Source organism: Schistocerca nitens, chromosome 8, assembly GCF_023898315.1.
Source record: "Schistocerca nitens isolate TAMUIC-IGC-003100 chromosome 8, iqSchNite1.1, whole genome shotgun sequence".
Lineage (NCBI taxonomy): Eukaryota > Metazoa > Arthropoda > Insecta > Orthoptera > Acrididae > Schistocerca > Schistocerca nitens.
Window position 1 is genome coordinate 235,282,522 of NC_064621.1, and position 19,750 is coordinate 235,302,271.

General features: G+C 40.8%; 1 protein-coding gene across 3 annotated transcripts in view; it reads left to right on the top strand.

Moving 5' to 3' along the window:
- LOC126198548 (AP-5 complex subunit beta-1-like) overlaps positions 1–19,750 on the top strand; it is a 153,104-nt gene that overhangs the window by 115,551 nt on the left and 17,803 nt on the right. Inside the window, exons 14-16 of one of the 3 annotated variants that reach the window (XR_007540085.1) lie at positions 5,054–5,170; positions 10,085–10,244; positions 10,331–10,420. Coding sequence is in view for 2 of the 3 variants with exons in the window: in XM_049934969.1 (XP_049790926.1) it covers positions 5,054–5,170; positions 10,085–10,244; positions 10,326–10,420 (372 nt within the window). In the remaining variant the exon portion in view is untranslated. Of the gene's footprint in view, positions 1–5,053; positions 5,171–10,084; positions 10,245–10,325; positions 10,421–19,750 lie in introns of all 3 variants that reach the window. The other 2 variants (XM_049934969.1, XM_049934970.1) reach the window with 2 other exon arrangements.

The following is a 19,750-nucleotide window of genomic DNA, read 5'->3' on the forward strand; positions in this document are numbered from 1 at the left end:
TTGTGTTTCATTGTGCAAATTTGTTCATCCATTGTTGAACATTTCACACCATTTTCTTGCATTTATGTCATTCCTTGCATTATCACCATATCCTGCTTTCAGTTGCTACTAAATTTTGAATGTCCAGAAATCGAATAACTCTCCTTACCTCACGGTGAGATTTTCAATTTCGCATTTCATTTTGACTGCATACCAGGTGCACAAGGGCATCTTCCTGCAATCTCCACAGTTGTTATGGAAGCCAGTTGATCCTGAAAAGAGGGATGAGTGAGCTCTGCAACAGAAATGTGTGAGCAGTATTTTGTTTGAATGTTGTGACTATATGGCTTAAGGAACTGGCACTAGAAGAGTAGAACATGGAAATTCTGTAGCTCGTGACCAGATAGACAAATGTTTGAATATAGACAGTGACTACATAGAGAAATGAAGGGAGCTGAGCTCCAGGTATGTAACGGAATTGTTTTTTCCAATAAATTTGTTTTTCTTTTTGTGTAGCTAAATGATCTTTTTGTCTGAATGACTCATATCTTGCATTTTGAATCTGTCATTTCACATATCTGAAGTTGTGAAATCTTCTATAGTACAACACTGAGTGGTTAGTTCCTCTTTGTTAATTGATTTATGTTATCAGTTACAGGAAATAATTCCTGTTTCTTTTTTAAATGTCATGTAGTGCTCTGACAGTAACATTAACAATGTTCAGAAACAATTTCTTGCTGCTATAGTGTTAACAAGGAAAATTTCCCACAGTCCATAGCTATTGGCTGCTGCTGATAGGCAAGAACAGCTTGAACTAATCCAGTCTACTTCTCCACCAATGCAGCAAATCATGTTTCATGCTAACTGAATATAAACACAATTTTATCATTTTGCTTTCCTAGTTTTTTTAATTTCATTAATTGAGTTCTTTTGACACAAATTTTAACAAACACGAAAATGCTCCCTGTCAGCAAGCAGGAGATGCAACTAGAGGAAAAGAGGGATGTGAACAAGAGATGGATGGATGTGAATGTGGAGGGCGAGGGGGGAATGTTCCAAGTCATGTGACTTCTCCAGTAGCTAAAACTTATGAGTAGTTAGCATTCTGTTTAAGGACAATGAAATTGTTTATGTTCTAGTGGCCACTTATGAATGTGATAGTTTTGGCTCTCTTCTTGTATATTTTGGTTGATAGTAGTCTGAATTCCCAAATGGTTGTTGTTTTACTTTACAAAAATAACATAGAGTTAATCCATCCATCTGTTGATATGTAAATGGACTTGTTTTCCATCCCTTAAGGCTCTTCTTCACTATGGGATTTATGGAAAACAATATGAGTCAGTGAATGAATCAGTGAATGAACAGTGATTCTTTGACAGAGCCAGCCATTTGTCTTGGCAAAATATAAGAAAAACAGTTAAGTAGCCATCAGCCAGAGTGCCTGCAAAGAACACCAACAGGCAATTGCCAACTGTTGGGTTCTCTCTCTCTCTCTCTCTCTCTCTCTCATTAAGTACACAACAATTTACTGTCAATCCGTCGCCTGGACTCAGTGCTCTTTTATTTAGTCTTTTAGTTAAAGTTTTGGACAAGTTGATGTGATCCTTTCTTTATTAAATAGCCAAAGTCATTCTGAATCTTGAAAGTTTCTTGTATCTAATTCTTCTGGTGTTATCAAAAATTACAAGACAACGTGTACAGAGGCTGAGTCATCACAGAGAAATAAAATGTAGTAGGCATACCATCTATGAACTGATGTACATGAGTCACATGAAAAGGTATTGGTCTGGGTGTGAAAGGTTATTTTCAAGTGGAAAGAACATTTAATTTTTTAAGTTTTTTGCTTTTCAAGCTGTACTATGTCCACTGGTTTTTTAGTGAGTAAGTTCAATCTCCCAAGTGTAACAAGGTTTATCTTCCAAGGATTTATACTTGAAATTGCTCAGTTTTCAGTTTCCAAAGCAGATTTGTGGGCACCTGTATTATCCTGAGAAAACTTTTTTTTTCTCTTTTCTTTTGCAAGGTGATTAATAAGAATAATATCTGTTGCATGTTTGAAAATGAAATCACTTTGTCTTTTCCATTTTCACACACACTGCATTCCACCCATTGTTTTGACAAATTATTCTTTTGTAGAGGAAAATAGTGATCTACTCTCTCATCCAAGTAACACATTGGCTCACGAAATCAGTTGAATTTTGTTTAAAATGGGTGAAACACCTAATATATTTTTGAATTTTCTATTGGTCAGTATTCAGAATAATTGGCCGACATTCTTGTAAAACGCTAGGAAGCTTTGTCATAGTCAGTTTTTATTGTAAAGTGACCATACTCCTTCTGAAATATCTATGGAATCAACTATTACACGCACCTTGCTGATTGTTCAGTGTTGTGTGGACTTCCAACATTTTTCAATCTTAGTTCAGATTAGGGTATGCTTTACACACATAGATCATCTCCTGGAGAAATACAACAAAGTTTGAATCCAACTGTCTGTTCCACAACATTGAAAATGATGGAGCAGATGGTTATTTAATCTTCAACCAACTTTGTATTAGTTTCCATTGGCAGTAAACCACCCAATACAATGTATTTTATGACCAGAAATATTCCATTTGAGTGCAGTTATAAAATGTACGCACTTCAAACTAAATACTATAATTAGAGTGCAGATAAAGTTAATACTTCACTTATATTATTGCACAATGTCAAAAGCATCTCAGTGGCACCAAGATCATCTGTGTGCCAGCTGGAAAAACGTTTCAACTTGCTCTGCTATGGAACAAATGTTTTAATAAACACTTTTGTAGTCAGACATGGTAATGTATCTTCAATACTAACAATAATGGAAATGCCTGGATTGAAACATATGTAAAATAAGGGGAAGGCAACCACTTATCTGTAGAGGATTGGTGTGTGACACACAGAAACACATGATAGAGGACAGTTAACACTATCGTTTGAGCTTCTTCCTCTTTTTCTAGTAGGAGCGCACGTGCCCACACACACACACACACACACACACACACACACACACACACACACACAAAATACCCTAATATTAGATAGATTTCTCATCTGTTCAGAACCTCTGAACACCCTTTACTCTCTCCAACGTTTGTACCCAGAAGATAAAGTAACCCAGACTATCCAGGACGCCCTCCTCCAACTACACCGACTGGGGAAGGTGTCTTTCTGTTGGATACCAGGGCACGTGGGAATTCTGAAGAATAAAAGGACGGATCGAGCAGCCAAGGAGGCATGTTGTGACCGTCAGGTCTTTCATTGTGCTATCCCCTTGTATGCTCTCACCTCACTGTTGAGGTATAAAGTCCTGTGTCGATGGGAAACAATTGGTTAGAAGTGACTGACAACAAGCTCCATGTCATCAAGCCCACAATTCAGCCATGGTGTACTTCGTTCCAGCCACGTCGACGGGACGAGGTCCTTCTTACTCGTTTTCACATTGGGTACAGCCCTATGATGCATGGATTTTTACTCCGGCAAGAGGACCCTCCGATGTGTGGTGCTTGTGGTGTGCAGATCACAGTGCGCCACATTCTACTGGACTGAATTTTATTTGCCGACCGACAGACTGCAGCGGATTTGCCGTGGTATCTGCAGTCTATTTTATGTAATGATCAAATGATTGTGGTTCACGTTTTCAAGTTTTGTGAATTGTCCCACATATGTAACAAGATTTTGGGGAGATATTTTTCATGTGTTAACAGGGTGGCTGGTCACCCAAGTTTTTTGTAAGTAGTCAGCCAGTCACATTTCCCTGTGTTGTTCTTTTAGCTCTTCTGTGTTTTGTTTTCCCTCTGTTTTAATTTCTTGATTAGTTGTCTTCCCTTATCATTGGTTTTAGTGGATTTCAGAGTACCTGTGCGATAGAGTGATTGTGTGGTCATTTCGAGTGCATACGTGTACAAGAGTTTTAGTTCTTATCCACATTCGTTTGTTGTAATAAATGTCAGGGTAGTGATAACCTCGTCGTTGGGCACCCAAATGGGTCATTCCCTTTGGTTGACACAGGTGCAAGACCTGTCCCATATATCAAAGCACCACCTCCTACCACAGTCCAGTCACGTTATCTACTACCCAGTAAAAGGTCGTAGTTACTGTACAGAATTCTGTGTGGGCTTGATAACTAACCAACTGTCTATTTGCATGAACGGCCACTGCCAAACTGTCGCAAATCGCAAACTTGACCCCCCAGTTGCCAAACGTGCTGCACCCCGCAATACTGATGACTTCAGCAACTAATTCACTACACAGGCCACTTGGATACTCCCTTACAGCACAAGCTTCTCTGTACTACATAGGTGGGAATCATCTCTCCAGCATATCCCGCACTCTCGCAATTCCCCTGTACTAAACCTCCACTAACTTGTTTCCCACTGCCTCAGCTTACCTTTTATCTTCTCTCCTCTGTCCACTCCACTTCTTCCCCATCCAGATCATATACTACCTTTTCCCACCATTCCCCCTTCCCATGTGGGTTCCTCACCACCACCACCTTCCAACTTCCCCCCCACCCCCTCCCTCACTCTATCCCCTATATGCTCTACCCTCTGAAATCCTTTTGTCTTGTTGTGGAGCCACTGAGCCATCTGGTGTAAGACCTGCCCTCTCGCCTTGTGGGTCCTTAGCTATCCCCTCTGTTTCCATCTACCCAAGCAACTACTTTCCATAATCAGTCTCATTGCTATCGTGACTGCGGACATTTGGGTGTTTATGGAAATGTGTGCACTTCTACTAGGAAAAAAAAAAAAAAAGCTCGGAAGTTAGTGTTAACTGTTTACACTTACGTATTTCTGTGCACCATGCACCAATCATATACAGGTAAGTGATTGCCTGTCCATTATTTTACATAACTCTTCAATACTGTGTATGTAGTTTTAAGAGATAGGATTAGGTGAATAGAATAGAGTTTAATATTCGAAATGAAGTTTTTTCAGCAAAAAATGTATTGCTTTAGATATTTTTTGTTAATGACAAAAAGATAAACTCATTATAATGTTTAAATGATGTGGCACAGCTTTTTTATGTTTTCTTTTAATTAATTTTTCAGAAATTGCACAGGAATATTACAGCAGTATAAAGAATTTGAGGTCCCAGGCCTGTATTGTTTTAAATTGTTCACTTGCATTCACCCAAGAGTGTGGTCGAAACATACAATCTCTTGATGGTAAGTTGAGTACACTGGCTTCATTAATAATTTTTGCCAGTCTCTCCTTGTTATTGTTTCTGTGTGAGAAATTGGCATTTATCTTCCCCATTCTGTAAATAAAGAAAATGTAAGTTCAAATTGTGCACTTTCAGTTTTTGGGTGCTTTACCAAGAGATTGGATAAATAACCATTCATAAAAGTCACAGCTTCTGGTAAGAATGATTCTTTTGCAACATTTAATATATTGCACAGATCTTTGTTATAGATCCTTTTCTTGTAAACATTAAGAACAAGCCAAATTTATATATTACTCATTCATTGGATATCACTGTTGACATTATCATATTATCAAATTCGGAAAGGCAGAATAAGATACTGTGTGAGTGGACATTTGAGTGTGTTTGTGCATCCATCATGGATGCATACACATGCCTGCAGCAGCCCCACCTCCACAAAACACACACACAAACACACACACACACACACACACACACGCGCGCAAATACAGACATACACAACTGACAATTAAATCACATCATCTGTCATTAGAGTTCTGCACTTACCAGTAAAGAAGCTTTGTAAATGAAAAGATTTAAGTGTTGTAAGTAGAAATTGTTCAGACATCTAGCATATGCGCCAAAATTACATCTACATCTAAATATAAAAAATTGGAAAAATGCTTTAGGTGAAGTTTAAAAGGCAACTTCATGTTGCCTTTAAGTGAAAGAATGTGATGTAGAATCAGGAGTATAGTTAGGGCTTTCAACAATAGCTTCACACGTCACAGTGAAAACATGTTTATTGAGCATACATGAAAGAAGACAGAGCGCAACTCCAGTTTCAATAGAGGATGTGCTTATTTATACCTATACTGTGCTCTAGCAAATAACAATATTCAATAAATAATTAAGTTTCAGACTGTACTATAGCTACTTGGATTTGGATCTAGTCAGTGGTGCTCCATATGGTGGCAGTGGTGGATCTCAGTTACTGGTAATGTTGTCGCATCCTCATGGTCACCATGGCACTGAAGTGGAGTTACTTGTATTCAGGCATCCTGACTGGTGCACACATCTTCATGTTCATTGTAAAGAAAGCTCTTGCTATCAGTATGCACCTCAAGCTCATGAAAGTGCTTAATGGAAAGGACTTGGAAGGCATGTCTGCAATTTTGTCTCTTCAGTGTAAGATCATCATCTTTGATTTTGTAATTGACATCTTGCAAGCCAAATTACTTCTGACACCAATCATGACTGAAACACTTTTTTTCACTATCAGAGATTGTCACTTAAAAAAAACTAGGGATTTCTGAAGCATTGGCAGTAGGTACATTCTTGGTGATAGTTTAACGGATGATGTAGTCAGTGCACACTACCATCCATTTATTCCCATTTGTCGACTAGGGAAGCATCCCCAAGAGATCAGTTCTAATCTGATGAAATGAAGCGACTGCAGGAGGAATTGGTACCAGATGCATGTTTCCATCATTAGCATTTCCTGCAGCGGCTTACTTACATAATGTCTGTCAGATCAACAGAGACCTGGCCAGGACTCAGTCAAGGAGCTTTGCAATTCCCAGATGATCTGATGTCAGTGCATCATTAAAATACTTCAGTAAGGTTAAAATCAAACAATGGAAAATCCAGGATGGAATGTAAAAATGTTATGAGAAGGAAAGTAGCCACTCACAATATAGCGAAGATGCTGAGTCACAGATAGGCATTACACGAAGACTCTCACAATTTTTACACGAAGACTCTCACAATTAAAGTTTTCGGTCATTAAGGCCTTCATCAACAATATACACACACACACACACACAAACACAAACACAACTCATACACACGACTGCAGTCTCAGGTTAGAGGGCAGGGGAGAGGTGTGAAGGGGGGGGGGGGGAGTAAGGGAAAAGGAGAGAAATAAAGAGACTGGATGTGTTGGTGGGATGACAGCTTTGTAATGCTGGAATGGGAACAAGGAAGGGACTGGATAGGTGAGGACAGTGACTAACAAAGATTGAGGCCTGGAGGGTTGTGGGAGCGTGGAAGTTCCCACCTGCACAATTCAGAAAAGCTGGTGTTGGTGGGAAGCATCCATATGGCACAGGCTGTGAAGCAGGCATTGAAATGAAGGATATCATGTTTGGCAGCGTGTTCAGCAACATGGTGGTCCACTTGTTTCTTGGCCACAGTCTGTCAGTGGTCATTCTTGCAGACAGACAGCTTGTTGGTTGTCATGCCTACATAGAATGAAAGATAGTGGTTGCAGCTTAGCTTGTAGATCACATGACTGGTTTCACAGGTAGCCCCGCCTTTGATGGGATAGGTGATGTTAGTGACTGGACTGGAGTGGGTAGTGGGTAGTGGTGGGAGGATGTATGGGACAGGTCTTGCATCTAGATCTATTACAGGGGTATGAGCTATGCGGTAAGGAATTTGGAGCAGGGGTCGTGTAAGGATGGATGAGTGTATTGTGTAGGTTCAGTGGACAGTGGAATACCACTGTGGGAGGGGTGGGAAGGATAGTGGACAGGACATTTTTCATTTCAGGACCGAGAGGTAATCGAAACCTTGGCGGAGAATGTAATTCAGTTGCTCCAGTCCTGGATGGTACTGAGTTACGAGGGGAATGCTCCTCTGTGGCTGGACAGTGAGACTTTGGGAGGTAGTGGGAGACTGGAAAGATAAGACACGGGAGATTTGTTTTTGTACAACGTTGGGAATATAATTACGGGCTGTGAAGGCTTCAGTGAGATCCTCAGTATATTTCTAGGCATACCTTGCCACAGTGACCCCATTCCAGTAACCAGCAGGCTCTCCAGTCACTACTCAAATCCTTAGGCCCTTCCAAGAACCTCTCCCCGGAGTCCATCTCTCTACTCACCCCTACCACTCCCTGCACTCTTACCTTCTACATGCTAAAATCCATAAACCTAACCACCCAGGACACACCATTGTGGCTGGTTACTGTGCCCCCACTGAGAGAATCTCAGCTCTCGTAGACCAACACCTTCAACCTATTAACCGGAACCTACCCTCCTATATAAAAGATACCAACCATTTCCTCCACCAACTCTCCACAGTTCCTGTCCCTTTATCATAAGGTGCCCTGTTTGTCACTGTTGATGCCACCTCCCTGTACACTAACATTCCTAATGCCCATGGCTTTACTGTTATTGAACACTACCTTTCCCAACACCTGACGGTTCTTAACATACAACGTCCTTCCTAATCACCACGACCAACTATATCCTCACCCTCAATCACTTCTCCTTTGAAGGCATTACCTACAAACAAATCTGGGGTACAGCTACCAGGTGTACTGGTATGAAATGAGCGTTAAGATACAAATGTGTTGATAGGGAACATTTGTTGTGAAGGAGCCTTAATATTTTGTTTGGTTGGTGTGACATCTGTCAAAGATATTTAGTATACATCAAGTCATGAAACAAACATCATCATATGTTTTCATTGTGTTAACAATGTTAAATTTTGTACTAGAAAGTGATGATTTGCGGAAAGCATTAATTTTTTGTTTTCATTTGAAAAAAAGTGCTGCAGAGTAGCATCGAATGCTTGTCAAGGCATGTGGTGATCATGCTCTATCAGAAGCAACATGCAAAAGATGGTTTCAAAGATTCAGAAATAATGATTTTGATGTAAGAAATGAAGAACGTAGAAGACCACCAATAGAGTTTGAAGACGCTGAATTGCAAGCAATATTGGATGAAGATGATACTTTGAGTCGGAAGCAACTGACAGCAATGCTAAACGTTGCACAGCAAACAATTTCTGACCGTTTGAAAGCTATGGGAAAGCTGACGGTAATTATCCTCCCAACCTTGTACAAAATCAAATCTCCCGTGCCCTATCTTTCCAGTCTCCTACTAACTCCCGAAGTCCCACTGTCCAGCCACAGTTCTCCTCCAACCACCACCTATTCCAGTCCAGTCACTAACATCACCTATCCCATCAAAGGCAGGGTTACGTGAGAAACCAGTCATGTGGTCTACAAGCTAAGCTGCAACCGCTGTGCTGCATTCTATATAGACATGACAAACAACAAACTGTCTGTCCACATGAATGGCCACTGACAAACTGTGGCCAAAAAACAGGTGGACCACCCTCTTGCTGAAAACACTGCCAAACATGATATCCTTCATTTCTAAGACTGCTTGACAGCCTGTGCCATATGGATCCTTCCCACCAACACCAGCTTTTCTGAATTTCGCTGTTCCCATTCCAGCCCTACAGAGCCGTCACTCCACCATCACACCCAGTTTCTTTATTTCTCTGCTACTTTCCCCATTCCCCCTCACCACATCTCCCCTGCCCTCTGTCTAATCTGCAGCACTTCACTGTCCGCCACCCCCCGTGTACTATCCCTTCCCCTCCCTGCCCCAACCTCTTCCTTACCCCACTCAGTTGCCACTCCCATCATGCTCTGGCGCTGCTGCTCGCAGTGTGGTTTCAGTTTCCTGAAACTGACAGTTTCAGTTGTGCGCGCGCGCGCGCGCGTGTGTGTGTGTGTGTGTGTGTGTGTGTGTGTGTGTGTGTGTGTGTGTGTGTGTGTGTTTTCTGGGACCCTATTGAAAAATTCTGAGCATGTGCTCTGTCTGTAATGACTGTAGTGTCAAGTGAGCATAGACCCTAATCTTCCTTTCTTATTCTTCCAATCATACAACTGCGATTGACAAATGACTTTACACAGTGTGAGAGCTGTTCCTGCATCGCTCATGAGCTGGACTAAACATCAGACAACTGAGTAATTCATGACCAACTTGAGATCACTTGCCTGCATTTCTCATTTCTATTAATAAGTAAAATGCTTTTTACGACCTGCTAGCAAAGTTTATCATGTTCATGCTCATTGTCTCATCATTCACTTGGATATAATAAAACATTATTTTATTTATTATCATTCTGCATCTAGGTTTAGCACTCAGGTTTTCAGTCCCTGAGACTTGGGGCCACATAGAAACAACTATGGTTGGTCATATCAACAAGAAGAACTTCCGAGAATTCAGAGATATCTATCAGATTGAAGTAGTTTGCTTTCCACGTAAGCCATATCCAGTAACAGGAGAAGTGAGGTGAGATACAAAATAACCATTGAATAGCTCTCTTTCCTGTTTCATTATATTATGTTGGTAAATATGGCCCTTATGTTTCAGAGCAGAATTTGCTGTTGGTGAAGTATGTCATGTCTGTTCCTTGGATTCATTTCCAATTGAATTTGTAGACTTCTTTGAATGTTTACCTGTGCAAGGTTAGTACATCAGGGCTGTATATTTAATCAAAAATCAAAATAATCTCTCTTTTTTTTTCAGGTTATATTCCCTCTCTCTCTCTCTCTCTCTCTCTCTCTCTCTCTCTCTCTCTCTCTGTGTGTGTGTGTGTGTGTGTGTGTGTGTGTGTGTGCCTGTGCCTGCGTGCGTGCGTGCGTGCGTGCGTGTGTGTGAGGGAGGGGCAGCATGCGCGTCTGTCTGTCCTTATTTTTAACTCCATTATGAAATTTCCAGTAACATGATAGTGAAAACTGTGGTGTACAAAGATACGGAGGTTTAAAGATGGGGAAAGGTCATTATTATACTGATAGGTGGAACCCTAATAGAGTAAGTAAATTTTCTGGCTCTCGGCAAAGTTCCGTGTTGTTCTAATGTTGGGTCCAAAATTAAAATTTGAGGTTACTATTGGGTAGAAAACTTGTCTGGAAAATAGGGAATTCTCATTAATATTGAATTTACTTGGAAAGTCCCCTCTGAGCGATTTGGTAGGCAGTTGAAGCATTTGTTTACAACAGCTATATGGTTGTTTAAGGAGACATGAAGTGTATTGATGGTAGTACAGTGCACTTGCTGATCTCAAGTATCTTGATTGTTGTTAATAGGTTGTCAGGTTCCAGGTCTGTTTCACCTAACACAATTGTGAATGCGACAGTGTGTAACATATACATGATAATTTTTCATGTAGCTGTGAATTAGTCATTTGCACAAAAGCATAGGTTGGTTTTTTATTTAAAAAATGTAAATATGGATAAATACTTGAGCATAAATTGTTTGTAGAGATCAGAGTTTCATTCCTGTGAAGATTTGTCATATACTTGGGGATGTCACACATTGACATAGACCTATATCTCTGACGTCGATTTGTTGTAGAATTTTAGAACATGTTTTTTGCTCGAGTATCATGTCGTTTTTGGAAACCCAGAATCTACTATGTAGGAATCAACATGGATTCCGGAAACAGCGATCGTGTGAGACCCAACTCACTTTATTTGTTCATGAGACCCAGAAAATATTAGATACAGGCTCCCAGGTAGATGCTATTTTTCTTGACTTCCGGAAGGCGTTCGATACAGTTCCACACTGTCGCCTGATAAACAAAGTAAGAGCCTATGGAATATCAGACCAGCTGTGTGGCTGGATTGAAGAGTTTTTAGCAAACAGAACACAGCATGTTGTTATCAATGGAGAGACGTCTACAGACGTTAAAGTAACCTCTGGCGTGCCACAGGGGAGTGTTATGGGACCATTGCTTTTCACAATATATATAAATGACCTAGTAGATAGTGTCGGAAGTTCCATGCGGCTTTTCGCGGATGATGCTGTAGTATACAGAGAAGTTGCAGCATTAGAAAATTGTAGCGAAATGCAGGAAGATCTGCAGCGGATAGGCACTTGGTGCAGGGAGTGGCAACTGTCCCTTAACATAAACAAATGTAATGTATTGCGAATACATAGAAAGAAGGATCCTTTATTGTATGATTATGTGATAGCGGAACAAACACTGGTAGCAGTTACTTCTGTAAAATATCTGGGAGTATGCGTGCGGAACAATTTGAAGTGGAATGATCATATAAAATTAATTGTTGGTAAGGCGGGTACCAGGTTGCGATTCATTGGGAGAGTGCTTAGAAAATGTAGTCCATCAACAAAGGAGGTGGCTTACAAAACACTTGTTCGACCTATACTTGAGTATTGCTCATCAGTGTGGGATCTGTACCAGATCGGGTTGACGGAGGAAGTAGAGAAGATCCAAAGAAGAGCAGCGCGTTTCGTCACTGGGTTATTTGGTAACCATGATAGCGTTACAGAGATGTTTAATAAACTCAAGTGGCAGACTCTGCAAGAGAGGCGCTCTGCATCGCGTTGTAGCTTGCTCGCCAGGTTTCGAGAGGGTGCGTTTCTGGATGAGGTATCGAATATATTGCTTCCCCCTACTTATACCTCCCGAGGAGATCGCGAATGTAAAATTAGAGAGATTAGAGCACGCACGGAGGCTTTCAAACAGTCGTTCTTCCCGCGAACCATACGCGACTGGAACAGGAAAGGGAGGTAATAACAGTGGCACGTAAAGTGCCCTCCGCCACACACCGTTGGATGGCTTGCGGAGTATAAATGTAGATCTAGATGTAGATTGACATGGCATGGCATGGAATGGTAGCTGATGATGCTAACAGTGGAACAGGGGCAGCATGAATTTATAACATACAGAATCATTGATAAAACTGTAAATAAACTCCTGTTTCATTTTCAGTAATTGGTATCCCTTCACAGTGAGATTTTTTGGAGAGTTGGTTGGTTGATTTGAGGAAAGGGACCAGACAGCAAGGTCATCAGTTCCATTGAATTGGGGAAGGATGGGGTAGGAAGTTGACCCTATCCTTGCAAAGGAACTATCCCAGCATTTGCCTGAAGCAATTTAGGGAAATCACAGGAAACCTAAATCAGGATGACTGGACATGGGTTTGCACCGTCATCGTCCTGAATGCTAGTCCAGCTTACTAACCACTGTGCCACTTTGCTCGGCTTTTGCAGACTAAAAGAAGAGTGCAAGGTACCTGTAAAGTTGCCTACAGAATTGGCTACATTATCATCCAGGCTTAACAGAGAAACATATGGGGATGGAGAATGGGTCAAAGAATGTAAAATATTATTACTCATATGAAAACTTTCATTCTTTCATTGAAATTGACTTGGCCAAAATTGAGAAGGTGTCAGTAAATGATGTTAATTATCTCCTACAGAAAGCAGCCATGAGAAAGATCCATCAGTTACTATTGGGGGGATAAGCAATGTAATGAAGTAAAGAAATTGTTTCTTGTAGGAGAGAGGCAGTGAAACCTATTCAAGACGCTTCAAGTTACGTTGCAGCTGTTTATGCAGGTCAACATGAACTGAAATAAAGTATGACCATGAGGACTGAACCTTTAAAAGGAACACAGTCTAATGATCTTTTTACTTGCACTACAGCTAAAAGATATGCTAAAGTAACTAAAGAAAGACGGGCTAAAAATTGAAAACATATTAATAAAGAACAGTGTTGTTGTAATTGAGACTAGGTTTCCACAAAATAGAGAAACATCATTGAGAAAGCTGACAGAAGTAATGTAATGGCATGTGCACTGTCAAAAAAGAAAGAGAAAGGCTTTCTTGCCATAGGTGTGTGTGGTGATCTGGTAGAAATGCAATATGAAGAAGTCACTGAGTTGCTGTCTGGGAGGGGAGGGGGGGGGGGGGGGGCAGTGCCAATTATATGAGAAATCATAATTATCTGAGTGTAATTAAACAGTTTCAAGCTAGTTCCAAATGTAAAACTTACATGTGTCATCCATTTTAAGTTAGTACTTGAGCAAAAGGTCTTCTTTTGGATACAAAAGAAATGTGCGTGTACTACTGTTGTGTCTATACAGGGTATTTCAGGAGGGATACTAAATGTTGCTGCCAGCTGTGTGCACACAGTGTGGAGTAGTAGTTAGTGTCACTGGCTAGCATGCTGCGGGTCGTCATTTCAGATCCAGTTACCAGGAAATATTGGTTATTTAGTATTTATCATTTCTAGAAGGTTCACAGAATTTCTTATGTTTGTAGTGTTTGCATATTCTGTGTAAATAGCAGCACACTCCCTCCAGGAGGCAAGTCTGTTCTGTCTGTGCATTGGTGTCGGTAATTAATGTGCTTTCAGTACTAAGAGTTGTACTTAATTGACCACCCAGCTTTTGGTTTCAGACTTGATTGTGATTATGACATGACATGGGTTGGTGAAGATGCCGAATACTTCTAAACAACTGAATCACTATGGTTCCAATTAGGCATTGTAAAAGTCATTGCCTTCATGGACAGAAACTGGAATACAAGTAGTACATCGTTCACTAGGTTTTGAATATCCAGGATAACAGTGGAATCCAAAACAGCAGTAAGTCAGCTGCACATCAAGCATCCGTCAGTGATTTCAGAGATGATGATCATTATCCAGTGAAATGGCTCAAAGGACTTGACCGAATCAGTAAATATAATAGGTGGGATTTCAGCCTCCTAAAATATTTACTATTCTTCCTGAAACACCCTGTTTACGGCTTGTGACATAGTATTAAGATGAAATAATTGTTGCGATCTAGGGCAAATCACAAAATTTCTCAGAGAAGATCAAGCAATGCGTACACATTATGGAGAGCCTGGGCATCAGAAATGGTAGTGTACTAAGAGTCAGCAACCAGATGAGTGTATTCCTTATTCTCTCAAGGAAATTATGCAACAAAACTGGCAAGGAATTCTTCCAAACAACATCTCTAAGAGTTTGATGAATAAGAATCTTTATCAACAAGAATCTTAGGGAAGAGTGCACCTTATTCTTAAAGTACATTTTCCAGTAGCAATGGAAAAAAAGTGTAAGTGTCCATCAAAAATATGTGGAAATTGGAAATAAGCATTATAGTTGCATACAAAGTTAATTCTTAAGTCATTTCCACAGTGTCCATGAAGGACAGTGTTCTCTGTTCCCCAAAAAACCTGTTGCATGTGATGTAAGAGTTCTGAGATACTGAAGGTAGAATACGTATTCCTCTGCAAGATCCAACTGTTCTTGTATCCAGTTCCTGAAGTGATAAATAGGATTCTAGTACATATTAATCATCTCCTTATGGTCATGAACATAGACAGTCATTGTATCTTGAAAACTATTCTTTTGGTGTGTGACTGCATAAAACAATGTGGGATTGTGGATTCACCTTGATGCAAAACACTTTTGTTTAATCTCTTCCCCAACCTAGTTTCAACGAAATATCACCAACATCATTGGGTTTCTTCATTCTAAAATAAGCAAAATTAGCATCACTAGAGAACATTACAAAAAACATTATTACTTGCAAACACACTTTTTGGATTTACTGCTAGATCATATTGTGTAAATTGCACACTGGTTGATGTAACTGTTCGACATCTTCAGGTGGTGGTAGGTGCTGTTGTCATTGCTACAAGACACGACTGATTATAATCACCCAATGGCATAGAAATTTATAAAGTTGCAAGTTGGGAGCAGGCAATATGCATGCCCATGAAGATTCTTGCAGGTGGAGGAAAGAAGTGCTCATAGTGCCCCCTGCTGGAAGCTGCAAAAAAGCCTTTCACGTGTGCGCTGTGGGCAAAGACCGTGGTGCCGGGTGCTCCTATGGTTAAAAGCTGAATTAAATCTCAGAAGTGCACTGCGTCATTTCATGAATTGGAAGCTCTTGTTTCTTCTGTTTAAATTTAATGGCAACCAGTTCTGGATTCCAGGCAGTGCTTAATTGAAACTCTGCATCTCTGTTGATAAGATTGTCTGCCATATGGGTTTGTAAAGTCTCTTTAAGTACACTATCCTAGAAAGATGACACTGAGGATAAAACTTCAGTCTTTTCATAAACATGCACTGCACCAAGTCCAGGCCGTGCTGTGCTACTGCTGATTTATCAGGTTGCCCCAGATGTGTATGACAATGGTGTTCAACACAACATTCTTGCATGGTTGGGCTTGTCTGCCCAGTATAACATTTCCCACAATGGCATGGGATCTTATACATGCCACATTTCCTAAGGCTAAGATCATCATTGACCGAACACGACAAATTCCTCAGTTCTGCTGGTGGCCAAACAACACACTTGGTGTCATGTCTCTTGAGGATTCTTTCTATTCTTGAAGATGTACCACCAAAATACAGCAAAAATGCCATTGCAAGGGTCACCTCTGCGTCTTCATTTACCTCCCTGCTCTTAACTTGCTAGGAGTGGAACGAATGGCGAATCTGTCTATCAGAATAGCCGTTCTGTTGGAACACCACTCTTAGGTGTTGCAGCTCATCGGGCAGACTGTCGGTACTTGAAACCACATGTGCTCTTTGTACTAAAGAGTGTAAGACACTATCACATCTGCAAGATGATGCCACCTTGTGGCCTGAAAATATAACTCTGTGTGAGTTGGTTTGCAGTAGACACTGTTTCCCAATGTGCCGTTGCCTTTTCTTATAACAATGATGTCTAAGAGTGGTAAGATACCACCCTTCTCTATGTTCATGGTGAACTGTGTATTTGGATGGTGCGCCGGCCGAAGTGGCCGTGCGGTTAAAGGCGCTGCAGTCTGGAACCGCAAGACCGCTACGGTCGCAGGTTCGAATCCTGCCTCGGGCATGGATGTTTGTGATGTCCTTAGGTTAGTTAGGTTTAACTAGTTCTAAGTTCTAGGGGACTAATGACCTCAGCAGTTGAGTCCCATAGTGCTCAGAGCCATTTGGATGGTGCGAGTTCAGATGTTGGAGAAACACAGGTAATGTCTCTGTCCTGTGGGGCCACACCAAAAATGTATCTTCTACATACTGCTAGAAGCAGAAAGGTTGGAAATTCGCCAACTGCAGTTCTTTTTCCTTAGTTGGCCACCATGGGAGACAGAGGACTTCCCATGATGACACTGTCCACTTGTTCAAAATATTGGTTGTTGTATAAGAAAATAAGTTGAGGTAAGTATATGTTTAAACAAATGCCACAATGTCTTTCTCAGACTTGATGCTGACAAGCTCTAACAAGGCCTGATAAATAAATATACAATGTTAAAACTAACCAAAATATCCAATGGTTGTAGCTTAAATGTCTTCAGGCATCCTATGAAATCCTCTGAATTCTGGATGTGACGGTTACATTTGCCTACGAGCGATCCCAACAGTGAAGTAATATATTTAGCCAGAAAACAGGTAGGAGCGAGCTCCAGTGTTGCTCACTATTGGGCAAAGAGGGGACCCATCGTTACATATCTTCAGTAGGCTGTACAGCTTTGGGGGAACTGCAGCTTGTTGGCACAGGCCCTTAATGACTTCAGTCGGAATAGAACTCTTCTTGAGTCAGTCTGATATTTTCTCTGGATCTTGCATCTCGGATCCTCTCGTAGCTTGCAATATCATGGCCATTGAGTAATACCTCTCATCATTTAATTCTAGCAGAGGCTGCAGAGTCAATATGATACCCTGTGGTGCATGGTGTCCACTGTAGTGGACGGCTGTAATTGGCCACTTTCACCTACACTGTGACCGTGTTTTTAAGTCGTCAGTGCATGCAGTCCACTCCAGTGGACACTCTCCACCTGGTGCTGCCATCAGTAGGGCGGTAGCAGAACTATTAGAGCATCTCATTGCGTCCAGACATCACAAGTGATCAAGATGGCGTCTAGGAAACGTGGTTGTGGACCAGCATGTAGTATTTCAGTGAAAGACTTCTATGGGCGTTCGAGATATAGGGTAAGAAAATTTGTAATGAATCTAGATAGATACTGCTCCATTTGTAAATAATCAAAGATCTCCGAAACATATCTTTTCGATTGCTATGAAGCAAAAAGTATGTGTCCACTGCAGGGGACATCATGCAATAATGGCATTGGTCATGAGCTGTCTTACAATGTGACATAGTAACTCAGCACTCTGAAACATTTAGTTTGTTTCTTATTTTACAGTTTTTAGTATAGTTTCTTAGTTAAGCATAGATCTTATAATTTATGACACAAGAAGTCATAAATTAGTCCCAAAATTCTGAATTTCAGGAAGTAATTGAAGATTTGCCATCTGATTCAGATTGCACACTGGGAGACAAAACTGACAATGAATTCGGGAAACCACAGTCATCGAGAAACTTAATTGTGGAAACAAGTTCCAGCTCTCATGACAATGGTTCTGATTCTGATGATAGTTAGAGTGAAACTCCATGTGATGCTACAAGTTCCCAGCCAGTGAAAAGAACGCAGTTGTCAAACTACAAGTGGCAGCAGATAGACAGTAATTCTGTACCAGTACCAAAATTTACTGGTGTGGAAAAAATAAATATAACTGGAGACAGTCCTATTGATTTCTTCACAGAAATAATTTCCAGTGAAATGTTGGAACACATTGTGTTTCAAACTAATCTGTATGATCTTCAGAATGGCAAATTGAATCTTGGACTGACAGTTCCTGAACTGAAAACGTTACTAGGTGTGAACATAGTGATGATGTATATCAAGTACCCTCGTACCCAATCATACTGGTCATCAGAGGAAGGTCTAAGGATGGATTTAGTAGCTAACTCTTTACCAGTCAGTCGGTATGATAACATACTGCATTTTCTTCATTTTGTGGATAATAGTGCAGTCGATCAAAGCAACACAGATCATCTGTACAAAATCCGTCCATTTGTGGAGTGTCTGCAAAAAAAACTTTCTTCTTGCCGCAGAAGCTGAGGAGCATCTGTGTATTGATGAGAAGATCATACCTTTCAAGGATAGGAGCAATATCAAACAGTGTGTTGCTAACAAGCCGAAGAAATGGAGACTGAAAGTCTGGGTGAGAGCTGGTTCTTCTGGTTATGTGTACCGTTTTGAAATATACCAAGATGGGTCTGGTGGGAGGCAGCCAGTTAGTGAGTTTGGAGCTTGTGCTGGTGTGGTTCTACGACTTTGTGATGATACCAAGTACAAGAACCACAAAGTATTTTTTGACAACTTATTTTTACAAATGTCCCACTACTCCAGGAGCTAAAAAAAAAAAAAATGGCATTTGAGGCACTGGGACATGCCGAACAAACAGGCTTTGAGGTGCTCAGTTGGTGCTTCCTTCAGACAGACATGAGAAAGGGTGCACGAGGGGACTGTGCATCTGTTGTGTGTAAAGAGGGCATAACTTTTACAAAATGGTTTGACAATAGGTGTTTGCATATTGCTATTGCTTCTACTTGTGCTGGTGCACAGCCCATATCACAAGTTCAGCACTGGAGCAAAAAGGAGACGAAGACCATCAGTGTACCTCAACCATTCAGCTTCACTTGTTACAATCATCATGTGGGAGGTGTAGACATCATGGACCAGTGTCTAGCATTATATCCACATCGTCAGCGAAACAGGTGGTGGTACCTGCGTGTCTTTTTTCATTTTATTGATATGGCCATTGTGAACTCTTGGTTGCTATATAGGCAGGCAAGTAACGCCATCCGTCTCCTTGATTTCAAGGCATCAGTGGCACTATCAGTCATAAACCTGGGAAAATATGAACAGTCAGCAGTAAGGAGAGGAAGACCTGTTTGTACTCCAAGAGGCCAGAAAAAGAGACCAAACGTAAAGCAGCAGATGAGGTGAGATTTCATCGAGGGGGTCATTGGCCGAAACTTTTGGACGTAAAAAATGCAATCAGATGTCATAGTCAATTGTGCAAAAGGAAAACTAAGTACGTTTGCACTAAATGTAAGGAACCTCCATATCCAAATTGTTTTGAGAGTTTCCATACAAAAAGAAATAATTAACAGCCACAGACCCAGGAGTTCTTAAGTGCATAG